Source organism: Lolium rigidum, chromosome 6 (assembly GCF_022539505.1).
Source record: "Lolium rigidum isolate FL_2022 chromosome 6, APGP_CSIRO_Lrig_0.1, whole genome shotgun sequence".
NCBI classification, from domain to species: domain Eukaryota; kingdom Viridiplantae; phylum Streptophyta; class Magnoliopsida; order Poales; family Poaceae; genus Lolium; species Lolium rigidum.
The window spans coordinates 324,038,124-324,055,170 of record NC_061513.1 but is presented as its reverse complement, the minus strand read 5'-3'; the positions used below and the strand labels follow the sequence as shown (position 1 = coordinate 324,055,170).

The 17,047-nt window shown below is 46.0% G+C and overlaps 1 protein-coding gene across 2 annotated transcripts; it reads right to left on the bottom strand.

Moving 5' to 3' along the window:
• Positions 1–7,018: 7,018 nt before the first annotated feature.
• On the bottom strand, positions 7,019–16,644 carry LOC124668121 (transcription factor TFIIIB component B''-like). 2 transcript variants are annotated; one of them, XM_047205314.1, is made up of 11 exons: positions 15,974–16,644; positions 15,777–15,901; positions 15,591–15,681; positions 9,449–9,630; positions 8,880–9,375; positions 8,682–8,788; positions 8,554–8,594; positions 8,124–8,292; positions 7,861–8,005; positions 7,657–7,772; positions 7,019–7,576 (listed from the first exon to the last, which is right to left on the bottom strand). In XM_047205314.1, the coding sequence occupies exons 1-11, from the start codon at positions 16,203–16,205 to the stop codon at positions 7,427–7,429; spliced, it is 1,854 nt and encodes a 617-aa protein (XP_047061270.1). In that variant the 5' UTR covers positions 16,206–16,644; the 3' UTR covers positions 7,019–7,426. The 2 variants fall into 2 exon arrangements, with proteins under 2 accessions (XP_047061270.1, XP_047061271.1); XM_047205315.1 differs by having other exon boundaries at positions 8,124–8,295; positions 15,777–15,889.
• Positions 16,645–17,047: the final 403 nt, after the last annotated feature.

The following is a 17,047-nucleotide window of genomic DNA, read 5'->3' as shown; positions in this document are numbered from 1 at the left end:
CGGTGGCCTGGAGGGTGCCGGAGAGCTGCTCCGCGGTAACTGTGGCGCCCCTTCGCGAAGAGACCTTCTTGCCGGGAGGAGCAGTTGGAGGCTTCTTGGAAGGTGCCGGAGGCGGCACAGGTGAGCCTTTGGCAGGAGAGGCCGGCTTGGAACCTGCCGGTGGTATAGACGAAGAGGTCGGTTTCGGCGAAGCGGTTGGTACATCAGTATTTTTTTCAACGACGGGCGGAACCACCAAAGGTTCCGGCCGCTCGGCTTGATCTGTACCGGCACCCATGTTGCCGGCGCCGGGGTCTTCAGTTTCTGGAGGCGAGGAAAAATCCCCCTCCGCATGGTGGTCTTCAGGATTAGGGGCCGTGTTCCCCTCACTTGTTGTAGGTCCCCGAGGGGAGGAAGGAGTTTTGCCGGCACCAGAGTGTGCCGGGCTTGCGTGAGACGTGCGGCGTTTTCCCTTAGGACTGGGCACGACGAGGGGTTCTTCTTCTTCGTTGTTGTCTTGGGTTTGGCTGGTTTTCCTAGAACGAAGTGGGGTCCTGCCGGGGGTGCTCTGGTCAAGCTCGAGCGGAACCCTGAGAACAAAAAGACAAAGATGTTAGCGGAAAAAGATACCGGAGAGACAAGTTAAAACTGGAAACAATTCATTCGTAGCTTGCCCGGAAGAGGTGGGAATGGTCTTCTTCTTCCTCTGCCGCAAAGGACCCGTGCCAGCTACCTTCGGGCGCTTGAAGGTGGAGCTGCGTCGGTACTGGCGCCGCTGGCCGCGGTCTTCCGGGTACGAGAGAGTGGAACGGCCCCAGGCTTAATTGGCGGAGAGTGGCACGGAGTCCTCCACCACCTGACGATTCGGATCAACTGAAACCGGCATCGCGGGAAACGCGTACGAGATGGGATGTGGGTCAAGTACCTCAAGTATAATACAATCGCCTTCCTCGCTGCCGGAATCAGTGGCTCGAGGTCTTGGTGGAGGAGGTGCTGAGGGCTTACCGGAGCCCGTATTGCGGGTGTAGTCCATCTCATGCCCAGGTGTGTTCTCGAGAGAGTCCGGATCCTCCTCGTCCTCTTCCGTGTGGTTGGGAGTAAAAGAAGCTGGTGTGTCGACGCGGATTCGGGCAAAGTTCTGAACATGAAAGATGGAATACATGAGTTAGAGGATAAATTTTGACATTCCGGAAAAAGTATTCCGGAGTCCCTAAAATCTTACTTTAGCCGCTGGCGGGCGCCTGCGATTGTGAGGCTCCAAGCCCCATTCCCAATCAACCAGCATCTTCGTCTTAGAAATTAATTTGACCTTGGCGACCACGTCAGCTTTGGTGAGCCCGAAGGTAGTGATCCGGGTGGGATCCAACCGTCCGGTCATCTGGCAGACCTTATGAGCGCGACGTTTGTGGGGAAGAACCCATCGTACAATGAATGTGCGCACGAGGTCATCCGCCGTGAGCTCATTGTGCTCCTTGAGCTTTCCAATAAACCAGACGATCCGGTTTGTTTCCTCGTGTCTATTCCTCGGGTTGAACTGCCAGTTGGTTCTAGCGGGATCGCCAGGAACATATGCCGACAGGTTTATGAGGTCCGTGGGACCGAAGTTCTTCACGTAACAGAAAGTTTTTTGCCATTTCCGGCAAGATTCTAGGCCAGAGAGTTTGTAATAAGGGCTCTTCTGGCGGGGTGTGATTATGCACACCCCGCACTGAACAATGGGCTTGGGAAGCGGTATCTTCGGATCCTGGATGGAGTTGATCCAGAGATTGTAAAATCGGGCAAAAGCCTCGATGGTGGGCGTAAGGCCGACGTAACCGTCCATGAAGGAAACGAAAGCCGAGAGATAGAAAACGACATTGCCGGGGAGATGATGGGGCTGGAGTTTGTAAAAGTCAAGTGAACGTCGAAAGAAGTCCGACGCTGGCAAGCCAAAGCCGCGAACGAAGTGAGCGGTAAAAACCACTACCTCGCCCGGTTCCACATCGGGTTCCCTCTCATCACCGGCAATCCGGCATGTTACCCCTTCCGGAATCCTGCGAGATCGGTATAACCACTGGATCTCGGCCTCGGAGACATCGGATCCCTCCCAACGGCCTCGAGTGTAAGCCACGGAGCTAGGGCCGGCCACTTGCTCCTGCCCACCAGCCTCTTGCTCGTGCGCGCTGGCTTCTTGATCCACGGCATCATCATGCCCCCCGGATAACTTGGGCCCTTCGGCCTCTTCATTTTCTCCAGTCATTCGGGAGTCACCGGAGAGCTCTAGATCGGACTCTTCGAAAGCCATCGGTCTAACTATACCGGTGCTACCTAACAACAACTTTCACAGTTTCTACTCACTCACGAAGATCTAAGGACAAGAAAAAAGGAGAGAAAAAGTACATAAGTAAATCTACCGTCCCGAGGATGAACACGAAGAATGCTAGGAAGGAAGGGAGATTGAATCGGTGCGCACTGACCTCAGACGAGCGGCGGAGACTCCCCTCAACGACGCGGCAAGGTTTGCCGGAGGAAACGGGCTCCGGCGAAGAATGGCGGCGGCGGACCACGAGGAGCAGTTCACAGTGGGTTCGAGGCGAAAATGGTGAAGAGTGGGGAAACGATGGGAGCGACGGTGAACCGTCGCCCCTTAAATAGGCGTGGGGCTTAGTGGGCCGGAAACCGCTCGGCCCACGTCCATTCGGCGGTTGGGCGGCCATGTGTCATGGTGATACACGCGAGTTTTACGGAAGCCACACGGGGGGCCACATGGATCGGATGCGGTGTCATAAATGCGCAGGAGACGAGGGATTTGACCCTCGCTGACATTGCAGCGTCAGTTACAGTGCGCATGTCACTGACAAGCACTGATATCGAGATATTCTCGACTTCGCCGAGGAAAGCTTAATGACGAAGAAACCGCCGGAAAGAAGCCGAAAAAGTTCTGAGGTTTTCGGTTTATCGGAATGAGTCCGGCAAGACACCGGCTTAGTTTAAATTGAAACCGGAGTGATTAATCCGGTGCATCTTATATGGGAACCTGGTGCGGTCCGACGGATGGCTTAGCCAGCCCACACCAGCTTCGGGGACTACTGTTGGGGGGATGACCCCGGTAGGTCAAGACTATGGCACATATGCCAAGTTAGAGCATTTGTAAACCGGATTAAAGGTTAATTTGGATTATGGAAGCTTCGTTCAATAGTGCTGGATGAAACAATCCGGTATACCAGGAGGGGTATGCCGGAGTAAGGGCAACCGGTGATATCTAAGCCGGAAACACGCCATGTATGGGAAAACTCTCATTACGAAACAAACAAGACTCCGGTTTATACTGGTTAAGGTACCAGGGTTCCGGCATAGCCTCAATTGTAGCATGTCGGCACCCTGGTCAAAGATACCCTCGAGGACCAAAGGACAAGATGAGCGAAGCGGTTCAGCTTTAATCGAAGCCCTGACATCAAAGAAGAAGATGACGATAAAGATACCGGAGGAGGTCATCAGCCCCTTGATTAAAGACAGAAGCGTCACCCCTGGAGCCAAAGAAGCTTTATAAAGTAGCTTAGGTCAGCAAAGATACCCCTAGGGTTCCTTCTCATGTAAGCCTCCTCTCGCCTATATAAGGAGAGGAGGGGCACCCCTGTGCGTAGACGATCGATCGAGCCTTGGGCAGTTTCTCAGTAGAAGATAGGCTACCTGCCGTACATCTTCAACCTTCGGCTAGAGGCCAGGTTCTGTAGCTCCCATTGGTTCTTCGTGAAATACAAGCATTGAGTTCTACCTCCCTTTTCCTCTAAACCTTACCCTCCTCCGGATCCTCTAGCGCACATCCGGCCCCTATTTTAAGCCATCCGATGGCATCTGTTGTTACACCACAATGACAGCGACAACCATGGCCGGATTTCGTTGCCCGTCGAGGAGGTCGAGGCGCTCGGGGGCCGGATTTTGTTGCCCGTCGAGGAGGTTGAGGCGTTCGGGGGCCTCGAGAGCCACCTGGATGCCTCGTCACCGACGCGCGGCTCCTCCTCTAGCCCCCCAGACGCCGACGTGCGGCTCCTCCACCGGACCCCAAGACACCTCGACCTGCAGAGGCCGTCAAGGGCTGTCCAGGGGCGTTGACCACGATGTTGGAGAAGACCGGGGCGACGGAAAGAGGCCGGCGAGGTCGCAGAAGGAGGTGGCGCTGGCATGGTGCTCGCCAGCACCGCCGTTGGCCGCGTACTCGTCGCTTAGTTTGGCCATCATCCTCTTGACCTCTGCTTTTTTCTAAGTTTTTTCCTATTGGGAGTTGGTTTGGGGATTTACCGGTGTGGGAACCAAACTAATTTTCGCCGGCACCTCTCCCGGGCGATCCCAATACGTAGCCGACAGGTGTGTTGCCGGCTACAATATGGGGCTCCCCGGTGGAGATGCTCTCACAACCTAAGCGGATTGATTCGTTGGATGCGAGCCATGAGTCCACCAAATTTAGAGAGCATGTTCTTCCGCGCGTCGCGGGCCTGCATGAAAGCGAACTGAAGGCAGAAGACTGACCAGTGGCAACAGGAAGCGACTCGAAAGTAGAAGGCTGACCGGCAACAACAATCATGACCATCAAAGTCGTCGCTGGCCACTGCCGCCACCACCTCATGCGTTGGCCGTGCTGCATGCGCTCTTGCACTGGCTCCTTCATGATGCCGGTGGTTCGTGTTCCGCATCAGCATCCAATGCCTCGGCCTTTTTTAATGTGGTCTCTGTCATGGTCACCACCAATCTCTTCCTGCGAGCATCCTGCATCCGCAAAAGCTTCGTTGTGTAGCTAGGATGCCTCATCGCCTTCCCACCACGTACTCTATGTTGGTCTGGGGCGCCTGCACCTATGCCTCCAAGCATCTCCACCCTTGACGAGGCCGAAATAGCGGAGTATGTCCTCCTCAACTCTCGCAGTTTGAGGACGACGTGGAATGCGAAGCGGCCTAGGAGGAGCATGAGCCCGTGGCTGATCCGGAGTAGGCGGCGATACTTGAGTCTTGCCGGCTGGCGCATGATTAAAGGAACGCCACCTGCATCCTAGAACAGGCTGACCAACATCTCCTCCAACGCGCCTGGCGGTCTCCCGGGAGCGGTTGCCTACGAAGGAGGCTGGGCGGTTCCTCATGGAGGCTAACCGGCAAAGGATTATTCAGCTAAACGCTCGGACCCTAGGCGAGGAAACCCGCAGCGAAGATGATCGGCTCGCCGTGAACGCCGAGTTCACCATGAGCCGGTGGTTGCGATGATCCAGCGATGAGCAGCTGCGGAGGCCTCACCGTCAACCGCCTAGTACCGGCAGCGGGCGAAGAACAACGGCGAAGTTGGGCCGTCGCGCTCGCCAGCCTATGGCGAATAGGGTATTTCGTAGTTTAAATTCAGTTGTTTTTATTTAAACTTGAAATGTACAACAAAATTTGAATACAAATCTCAATTTATACCGTGCTTCTAATTTTTTTACTTGCATTGGCGAACAATCCAAAATGGCCGGATCGGAACCATAAATCTATGTGTGCCAACCCATCGATCGGGACCATAAATCTATGTGTGCCAACCCACCGATCGGGACTATAAATCTATGTGTGCCAACCCACCGATTTGGGCGCCGCGCCGTATGCTTGCCACTTCACTATGCCTGCAACATAGGTTTGGATAGCTAAGGCCATCTCTTGTGCCATCAAGTTTACTGTAATCTTCATTAAGATATTACCTATTTCAAACCATCATACCAGGTGGTGTGTAGACAAAAGCATATCTTTGGTCTGCCATTGTGCATCGTTATGCACAGGAGCATGCGTGATCCGTCACTCGATCATGAGTGGCCAAGTTGCCAATATGTGTCCTGAAAACTGGATCCTGAAATTTGGTTTTAGATAGAGGAATTGCGATAACAATGAAATTTATTTGTCCTTTAATTCAGAAGATGTCTTCAGTTAGTCTAAACTGTAAATCCTGGTAAAAGATCTACCCAATTCTTGCTCTCTTTCCTATTTGTGAATTATAATTCTTGCTCTCTTTCCTATTTGTGAATTATAATTGGTAAAAGATCTACCCAATCCTTGCTCTCTTTCCTATTTATGCATCTAAAGCAATCATTCAAGAGTTTACATTGACTTGACTTGACATGGCACAATTGGTCATCGGTCAAACACAGAAAGCACTTTCATGACTGATGAGGACCCTTGCTGTAAAAACTTACAGTCCATTGGAAAATTTGAGCGAAATTGAACTGGGCAACTGTGACCAGTGGCATCACCATCACTTGATCACCCTGCACACGAGTCCTTTTCTATGAGAAGATGCTTGTGGCCATGACGTAGCAACCACCGGACCAGTCAAGAGGCAGAAATCATACGGCTTACCTTGTGATATATGAATACAAATAGAGGAAGCAATACATGAACTAAAGTATGTACTCTGATCTTTTCTGGCAGTCATGAAATCAGATTAGAAACAACGCTTTCCAGCTCTGAGAAAATAACTTAGAAATTAAAACTCAGCAAAATAAAAAGCATGCCCCGAGTCTAGCTCTAGAGCTAATGAACAGCATGTGTGTTAGTTGATCCTGAACCAAATATCAATCCCAACTATAAGCAGCTTCCCAAGACAGAAAGATAACAGAACACATATTTGCACCATGTAACTAACTAGCAAAAAGACCACATACTAGAGTGATCCTGGTGGTATACACCAAATAACAATTTCTCATGAGTATATTATGTTGCAATAAGATATCAATTTGTCAGAAGTAAACCATCAAGTCTAACTGCACACAATTCAAAATATCCGTTCACGCTTTCCCCCTTTGGGTACTTTGTGCTGGGTGAATAAATCAGTGAAATGCTCAAGTAAGACCCCTATAAGAACATTCAAAATTACCAAAGGAGCGCATCCAGCAGTTCATTCCATAGGCATATAATCAGAAAACCAGAAGAAAAATAGCAACTGCCGCCAGGCCTGCTATCAGGAAGCAAAAAAGTTGCAATATAGAAAAAAACTACAACTACTCAAGTACAACAGTAAGTTGCACCGTAGAAAAAGCAAAACTTTTTTTTTTTTTTTGAGTGTTCGCAACAACTATTCAGAGTACAGCTTCAATGGATCGGTCCGATGCATCAACTAGCAGAAGCCTACACCATGTCACCTCATTAACAGTAGCACTCCCAGACTGCATGAGATACGTTGCAGATATGTAAGCATCTAAATATGCCTTATGATAGGTGACCAAAAGGTTCAAAATTCAGTACCCTCAGATCGCAACATATTGTCGACAGCCTCTGGTTTTGGACATTGTTAAGAGCAAAACTGAAATAAACTTGTATCCTACGTAAAAATGTGCTATTTGCATCCGTGACGCATCAGTAACTCAGTAAGCCCGCGAGCAAAACTATTTGACAAAGAGAAGTCCTTTGCTCACAGGATTGACAGAATGATGAGATCCTACTTCAGCTGCATGATTATCGTGCTAGTACCAATCAAAAACATCCAGGTCATCATCATCAGCATTTCCAGAAGCTTGATCGCCTTCTTTGACCTCAGATTGGTGCGTGCCCAGCTCGTCATCTGACCAGTTGGGACCATTGTCTTCCTCCTCATTGATGACATGAGACGCATTCTTCAAAACAGAAATACAGAAAAAAAAGGTTAATGAAATAATTCAGTATTAAATACTGTGCAAGTTGTTTCAGAAGAAACCTCATTTCCAGTGTCTCCTACATTTGAGGCAACCTCCTGTTTATCTGTACTGTTGATGTCTCTCTGCAAATCTTCAATGTTGAGCTGTTTGATTACTTGTTTTAAATACACATTATCTGCATAAAGTAGCAAAACATAAGCATTAAGTTAAGCACAATCACAGATCAGAATACTGGCTGGTCCAGTTATAAAGAAATTGCTAACCTTTCGATCGATGAAGTATAGCATCGTGGACTTGCATTGGATGCTTTTTCTCCTCAGATTTAAACTTTTGCCGCACCTGATCACGGGACTTATCAGGGAATAGTTGCTGTATCATTGCAAAATCACTACCAAACTGTTGAACTCCCTGGACCAGAACCGATAAAAAAAAGTTGAGTTTCCATAGATAGGTAAGCCTAAACGTCAGCACAAAAAAGGTATATTTAACATGAAAATAGTTTCCTGAGTAGTTGATTTCTAAATACCTGGTAGAACAAGTCAGTGTCAGATTTTGTCCATCTGGCCCGTGTTTGTCTGTTCATGTAGGAATGGTAATTCAGTTTGATTGCATTTTCTGGCGCATCATTCTCTGTTCTGTCATTGACATAGTTATCTCCAAAAGGATCAAAATCATCCGTATCTCCATACAATGAGCTGCCGTGAAACAACACCAACAAAGAACAGGAAGGGGAAAATGTCAGTAGAAAACGTGATTGAAGAGCTGGTTAAAATAACCTCTATGAAACAGTGAAATATCTACATGATAAATAGAAAGCTCGCAAATCAATCGCAGCATTGTTATCAACGACTGGTCATATTACTACACTATCTGGATAGAAAATAAGAAATGACAATTAAACACGATAGAAGAGAAAATATCCATGCATAATAGTTGAAGTGGATAAAAGAGCACACCTTTGATTAGAGAATGATGGTCCTGACGGAATTGTTTTACTCTGGGAAGAGCAAAAACAAAATCATGAGGCGACAGCATAATAATGTTTCATAAATAGAACCAATAAACGTTCAGAAGCACAACTCACCTGAATACGCTCTCTGGCCTCTTGTAACAACCTGAGATGCATCACACTTAGCTTCATGCGATCTATCTCATGATCAGGTTTTGCCAGTAAGGTTTGGACTTCTGAAACTACGTAGGCCGAAATTGCATAAGTTAAGAGCTTATATTATGTAAAATTGATGCTTTTTATCTGGGTGACGTTGTTATTTTAGCAAGATACCTTTTGTTCTTTTTTGACGAATTCTGTGAGTAAGCTTCTTCCCAGGCTGTTCTGTCGATGCATCTTTCAAGGCTCTTTTACGACCACGTGACTGTCCTCCACTTTTATTTTTTTGCTGGCTTTGCTGTGCTGCCTTTTCTGCAGCTAAATTCTTCGAGGTGCGCCTCGAACCCCTCACAGATTCTTTATCTGGATCTTTCTCCCTCGACTTCCTCTGTGGCTTCTGCTTTTCTCCAGCAGTGTACTCATCACCACTATCATTATCTTGTTCGGCTGCTGAAGGTTCAGCATAGTCTTCATCAAAATTATCATCAGTAATATGTTCAGATACCCCAACTTCCTTTCTCCTGTTTCTTAGTTTCATAGATAAATCTAGTTTTTCAGCACTCAATTTTGGTTGTTCTTTAACACCATGATCTGACAGTGCTCCCTCACGGTACTGACTCTCCTTGTCAGTATATTCCCCATCATCTGAAAGCTCTTCAGTAAGACAATGCTGAAAAAAATTACAATGTAAGAGTAGTTTTTGAAAAAAATCTAATCACAATTACAAATTTCAGCAGACTTACCTTTTGAGCTGTTTGCTGAGGCAAGGTGTTCAAATTTTCATCAGCCCTTATGTCATTATGGTCCTCAGAATTGGTATATCTTGGAGCGACCACCTCGGAATCATCCGGCACAACAAATGTTACTGATTTGCGTTTGCCCTTTTTCCTTCGAACATTAGGTAGAAATTTAGCAGTGGCTTCAGCTGTACCAGAAATATGTGCCGACTATGAGAAAATAAGAACCAGGAAAAGTAGTCAAAGCTATATACAGTAATAAATCCAGACAGCAACTCAGAAGATACTTTCTGGTCAGAGTGGCCATTATTCAAGGTAGCCCAATTAATATCCCTCACAATTTGAAGAGAAAAAAAATTGTAAACTGATAACAAAGAAGCATGTAATATTTCGTTCTATATTATTTCCTAGAACATTAAGGGTATTGGGAACATATGAAATCATACAAGTACTGAAGCAATTCGCAATTTATGTTTTACCAATGTGTTGACAACTTGTGGTTTATACTAGTTCAAACTAAACATCGTTACCTGCAGAACAAATGATAATTAAGATTACTAGAATTGTAAGGGAAAATAATCAAAATATGGCATGATGGAAAGGAAAAATCCACCAAAAACGATGAAATTTGAGCAAATGCAGATTCTAAACAAAACTAGCTGAATACCCGTGTGTTGCCACGGAATAATAATATATTTTTTAACAAACACCGGTGTCAAGTATGACACACATGTACCTTTTAACTACATTATGTTACGCCACATATGTGTTTCCTCTACAAATTTTTCGTTAACCACCATGCAACTATATCTAGATATATTTCCCATTCTCTCGCCAAGCCTATCTCCTACAAAATTCACCCCATTTATCTGGTCTTCTCCAACTCTTACTAATAAACCAATGGGAATTTAGAGAAATTCATTGAAATATAGAAAATTCAGGGATAATTCAAAAACTTATTCTAAAATGTGAAAGAATGAAATAAAAAAATATAACTTCTTAATCACATATTTTTCCTTGTATGGTTCATACTGGCATGTGTTTTTTAAGCTTGTATCCTAATTCCCCTTAGATTTTCATGTTTCCTTTATTACCAAAAGTTTTGTGTTTAATGAGCTGTGAGGTGTGCACTTATACCTCGTCCCCCTCAGCTTCTTTTCCCATTGAAAACATGTGAGACAAAAAAACGGTCGCTCATTTCCTGGTAGAAGGGACCGTTGTAAAGCGAGCTGGCAGGGCCTCCTGGAATGACGATGATGTGTTCTGGCAGCAATGTGCAAGCGACCTCGATGAGCTCCCCGGTGCGCCTGTCGACACTATTCTGGATGAACCCATGCGTGGATGCCGCAAGCATGTGCGTCATATGTGACACATGTGACTTTCCAACTGCATCATAATTAATGTTGGAGTATTAGCTAACAACATGTGACTTTCCAACTGCATCATAATTAATGTTGGAGTATTAGCTAACAATCACAAGGGAACCCTCATGTCCGGGCTATCTTCCTCGCTATATTGTCTAGACTCTCTCTATTTAGTTCGTACACACCCACCATATTTGCTCGTCCTCTTCAATTCTTGTGTTATTGTTGGAAGTGAGGTTGCTGGTGTCTTTTGTGTCAAAATTCACATTGTCGGCTTTGCCTCTGATATATTCTGACAAGTTTATGCACAGCGCAGTAGCATTATTTTTCCTACATAAGTTCTATTCCCTCCGATCTATAATAAGTGTCGGTGTTTTAGTACTGATTTAGTACAAAGTTTGTATTAAATCATCGACACTTGTTTTGTATCGGAGGTAGTTAATTTTTGTCCTCACCTCAGTATAGAATAGTCAGGGCACTGATATCAATATGTTAATTGCACAATTTAGTTCCACCACCATCTATGTAGATATGATTTCATGTTATGTGATAAGTAAATTTTGCAAGCCATCACGAGAATTCTCACTAATTAAGATCATGGCTACCATGATTTTTGAGTCGCCGAGTCAAGTCAAGTCGCCGAGGCTGAGACTCGTGACTTGGTGACTTGACTCAGCGACTAGGGCTTGTATAGTCGCCCCAAGTCGCCTAGCATGTACTAGCAGTTTTTTCCATCTTTATAGCATCAAACTTGTAACAGCAGACAGCCAATTGATGCATGTGAACAAAGTTGGCCTGTCAGCCATACCGACCAGGCCCAACACGGCCCAGCTAGCCCTCTCCCAGCCTCACCCCTCACTAAAACCTAATCCCATCAGCAATCCTCCCGCAGCCAGCCTCAGCCGCCAGCCAGAAGCACTCCCGCACCCAGCCTCGCTGAGTGGTCGAGGCTCTCCCATCTCCTTCCTCTGCGCCGCCGGCGAGGAGCGGCCCCTGCTCGAGCATCTCCCTTCGAACCATCCCCTTCCTCTGCGCTGCCGGCGAGGAGTAGCGGCACCTCGAGCCTCTCCTCTGTAGCTCTAATCCTTTCTCTCCCTGTACTTCTCTTTCTCTGAAATCCCAGGCAGAAGCGACCGGCGACTAACAGCCGTCGCTGTATAGTCGCTGTTTAGTCGCCAGCGAGCCAGCAAGTCGTGCGACTCGCCCAGTGAGTCAAGTCGCCTGCGCGACCCACCCACGCCGCGCCGACTCGGCGACTATACAGCGACTATACGGCGACTCAAAAACCATGATGGCTACGAAAACATGCAGTTTTTCCTACTCAAGACCATCCATTCTACTGGACTAATGTTGAAGACACTACAAAACAATAATTTTTTGGGTCCACATGGAAGTCAAAATAGTATACCGTTAGCTCGACCTCCTATTTAAGTAGGTTTAATGAGAATATAGATCAGGTTTTGCAGAACCAGAGTTGAGTGTACTTGGCATACAGTGCTTTGTAGCCTACGCAAAAATCATGCTTGAAGAAAAACAGAAACTAAAAGATAAGTTACAAGCTAGAAACAACTGCAATATTCAGAGATGATATAAGATTCACCAAACAAGATGACCATTATATACCTCGTAACATGTTATTAGGAAGGTAGAGCTTTAGGCCCTTTTTCTTGTTTTTATTGAACTTTGGAAAGTATCCATATTTGAAGCCAGTAGTTCTGAAACCCAATTGGCATGCAACAAAAATCTAAATAACACACGAAATCAGAGCCTGAACAATAGAAATGTCTCCACGAAATAAGTGAATAAACTAGGTCAATACCCGTGCGCTGCCACGGTCCGACAAATTTAGACCTAGATTCATTGCTCAAAACATCAATAATTTCTGATATATGTATCACATTCAACTTGTGACTGGGTTGCGACAAATATCGCCTTGCATTTACTTTATCTTAGTGGCTATCGAGTTTTGTGTGTGACCCTTTTGAAATTTTGTTCCTGTTGACAAATTTACCATGCCATAACGTCTGCTTGAATTTTTTTTTAAAATAGAGGTAAATTTTTTGCCTCATCTATTAATTAAGAAGAGAGTGCTCAATTTTTAGGGAAAAATTGGGCGAGAACCTACACAATGGGACCAAGTCCACACAAAGAGCAAACCCACACATAGGTAAGCCTAACAAAGACCCAAAACAACATGGCACACCCCAACACAAGGGACCACAAGGCGACATAAACGAATTCCAAACACGACACGCGAACACCACGTCGGCAAAGACACGCCATGCCATTTGGGGGTACCCATCAATCAACTTTGGATCCAGGGTAGGTAGCAGCAAAGGTGGCGAGGAAATCGTAAACCTCTCTAACGATAATAGCTCGGGGCACCGTTGCCAACAGTCCTGATTTAGCAACCCAAACTAATAGACTATATATGTTACAAAATGAAAATGAAAGTTTGTTTGGCTTTACCGGTTCGCACAAATGTAAGTATCATCCATTACCGGTACCAAGTACATTGAACTTTTCTGAACGTAGCTCGAGAACGAGAGCTATATTCTATTCGAAATGGGGCGTCCTCAGCCTCTGATGATGCACATAGCCATTTTATTTATTTCAAAGTTTGAGATATTCAATTGTCCATGGAAAAAACAAGTAACAGAGAGGTAGGCATGAGTGGTCTATGGTCATAGCGAAATGCGCCGTCTAATCTCGTTGAGTGGAGGCGTTTTGCTCCCTAGGCGAGAGAATTTTTAAACTCGATTCCTCTCTTGTTCATACTCTCCTTTCGTGCTCCAACTTCTGCCTCGTGTCCTCAGAGTCAGAGAAGCACAACAGGAACACCACCCAGCTAGCAGCATCATACATGCATGCGCGTTGTAGCCTCACACGGCGATCGATTGGCATGCAGCAGCGGTATACATGGCGTGGCACGTTCTAGTCCTGCACAGCCTCTACCCTTCCATCCAAGATTGGTCTCTTCCATGGATGGGCATCTCCATCTGGCACAACAACGCTGCAGCGACCGCGCAAGATCAAAAAGACCGTCTAGACGTACGGTGACGTTCTAGGATGGCGTATATATGGGTTTTGAAGTGGATAGGAGTCCGAACTCGAACCAGTAGGTCGACCGATCTGGCTTTGTTTGTTACGCAGACCGATTAGAACTACTACTTCTACGTGGATACGAGTCTTTTAATCCTTCGATTTTTTTTCTTGCTGATCCATCGGGAGGAGACGCCTAAGGTTTTATGCCGATTTTTTTTGCCGTGCGTGGGTCGCCTCTATAGCTGGTTTTTCTTGACGTACCACGGTCGCTTTTGAATTTAATAGTAAAGATTATTCATCAGGAGATGTGATGGAGGCAGTCAGGTAGGGGGCAACAGTTCTGTCACGTTGATAAGCTTGAGAAGCGGAACAGATCCAGCAGCTCCAGCTCTACTCTGATCCTTCACCACTGGCAGGCATGATCGACTGCTTCAACACCAGTCGGAACCACCAGACCACCATGTTCGCCGTTGGCTATTCTTGAAAAAAAAATGTTCGCCATCAGCGATTGCAAGTTTTGCAAAGACGCCTAACAAACCTTAGTGATATTAGAAATTCATGCTACTGCTGGGACCTCACATCGTCCCTGACCACCATAGACCGATTCCTCGTGTTATTCCCTAGAAGGAGCTGCATGCAGGTATGCAGGTAAAGTATAATATTACCGTATACACGGAAATAATTCTCCATGGCAAGTCCGGCTCCGGTGACGGTCTGACCCGCATCAGCACTGGCCAAGACTGGGCCCATCTTCATGTTCTTCTCGTCAGAGAAGATGTGTCCACTAGGACGGCCAGGTCCAGAGTAGGTAGACGTCTTCTTTTTAGAGGAAAAGAAGGCAATGAGCGCTGGCTGGCAGAGATGGCCATGCTCTCACCATGCACGGCGTGAAGCCCCATTACTTGCCCGATTTATTGAGTTGTCCCTGTACCGATAACACCGCAACATGTGTCCAGCAACAGCACAAAGCTTGTGTCCCCGACCTTGCTCACTGTGGAGGGTAACCTCTATTTCTGTATCTTCTGTTTTTTCTCTTCATAAAATAGGGAGGCGTCAGGTGCCACTATCCTGGACTTGTGCCACTTTGTTCGGGAGCACTGATACGTGGGAACGGTCTAGCGGATCCACAGGCAAAGCCGTTTGGCTATTTCAAAGGGAGATCAGTTTTAATTTGTTGGCGTATGGACAAATTTGTTGCGAGTATGCACGGTTCGCTGGTTTTTAGCTGCTGGAGTTAGCGGGATAGAAGCCTGATGGCACACTGGTTGTAATTAGTATGAAGTGTGACAACGCCAGTCACCTATTTTACCTTAACAGTAAATAAAAATCGTCCATTCAACTAACAGAAAAAGTACTCCCTCAAATCCAGAAAGACTGTCGGAAAGGCGATTTTGCAAATAGACCCTCGAGCTACAATCTTGAGGAAATCTGTGAGCCTAGTGGTCAAGCAGAAGTTGTTATGTTGTTCTTATTTTGATTAAGTTGAAAGGGGTTTACTGCAAAACATAATTATAGTATGCCTTCCGACACTTTCTTAGGATCAGAGGGGGTAGAAGATTTCAAGCAAATTTCATATTAGAGTTCAATCCCTCTGGTAACAACGCCAATTTGGAATATAAGGGTTTCCCGAAAAAACAAAGAAAAAACTCTCAAATGCAACAAACCAAAAGGTTATCGGTTCTTTGAACTACTAGATGCCACATGGAAAAAGAAGTTCCTCAAGTAAATGAAATGCACACCTGAAGATTCTCCAAAGATTGGTTGGGTGTCATCAGTATGAGAATTTATGAGCCCATCTTGAGAGTCTAAATCAACAGTACCATTGATATCCTAAAAACAATCAAAAGTAGAGCATCAGCATATCATATTTGAAAAGTTAGTTAAAATCCTAATAAATTTGTAAACCTGTTAATATATAGACTAACATGTGGCGGCCAAGTGTCTGGACCAGTAGTGGCTTCCTGATCTGTAGATTTTTGGCACAGATCATTGTTCTGGTCTTCACCTTCGTTGTGATCTTCATTATGAGACATCGTATCTACAGCAGAAACTGTCAGCACATCATCAGAATGTGTGTGAACAGTAACCTCGCGAGCTTCCGAGTCACAAATCGTTTCACTACCAAGGAGGGTTGAAGATGCAATTTCCTGATTGGCAGAAAGTCCTTGAGACAAATTATCTTGGCTTAGAGCTCCAACCTTCTCACTGGATGTTTCCACAGAACGATTGGGTACAACAGGTCTTGATGGCATGGATGGCTTTCGGGGCTTTGCCCGCACATTCGGACGAAACTTTGGAGCGGCTTGCGCTTCTGCTGGGACATCGGTGATGTCGCCAAAGTCAGCATCGTCCATGTCCAACCAACGTTGTGGCCTCCAAGAAACTGTTTTGACCAGCCGAAGTCACCTAAGGAAATATTGCACCTTCAGAAACCAGCAGCAAGGGGGTGCATACTATGAAATATAGACAGATGGTATGTTATCTGACAAACAACAAAACAGAAGGAAAATGGAATTCCTGCTGGTGCTATATTTCTAAGGGGTATAAAATGACTAGATGAAGACGCACAGGCGCGATCTCTCTGCCGTGTCAAACAGCATACTTAATCATAGCAAAAGTGCAATCGATATGATATACTTGAGCCATGTGCTAAAGTTTAAAGCAAAATTGGAAACGGAAAAGCACAGATTGTGCGAAGAAAATCATGGCGCCCAACGAAAACTCATCGCATCATCCCTAACATCTATAGATGCAAGTGGTGCGGTTCGGAGCGACCCAGTTGCTGGACCACTGCACCTGTAGGATATTTCGTGGGTCAAGGTTCCAGCCGCACCTTTCTGCCAGGATAACGGGTAAATTCTAGGTTTGGCCCTCCTGCTAGGTTCTGTCTGCTAGATAGTTTTGAATTGTAGAGCAGCCGAAGAGGCCGCGACCACTACAGAGGAAAAACAGATGCTCCTCCGTGATGTTGCCAGGAGGCATATTGAAAGCCTAGGAGAAATTTTAAGTGTTGATCGAAAACTGCAATTGCAGTACAAAGTGAAGCAATCATGAATGTCATTGCATAGGCGATTCTGAAAATATGATCACAGAGGATAAATAAAGAATAACAAAACAGTCCAATCATGGACAAGCTATGTCGCTTCATAAAAATTATACCAGAATCATATAAGAATCCTTATTTTTTTTACAAAAA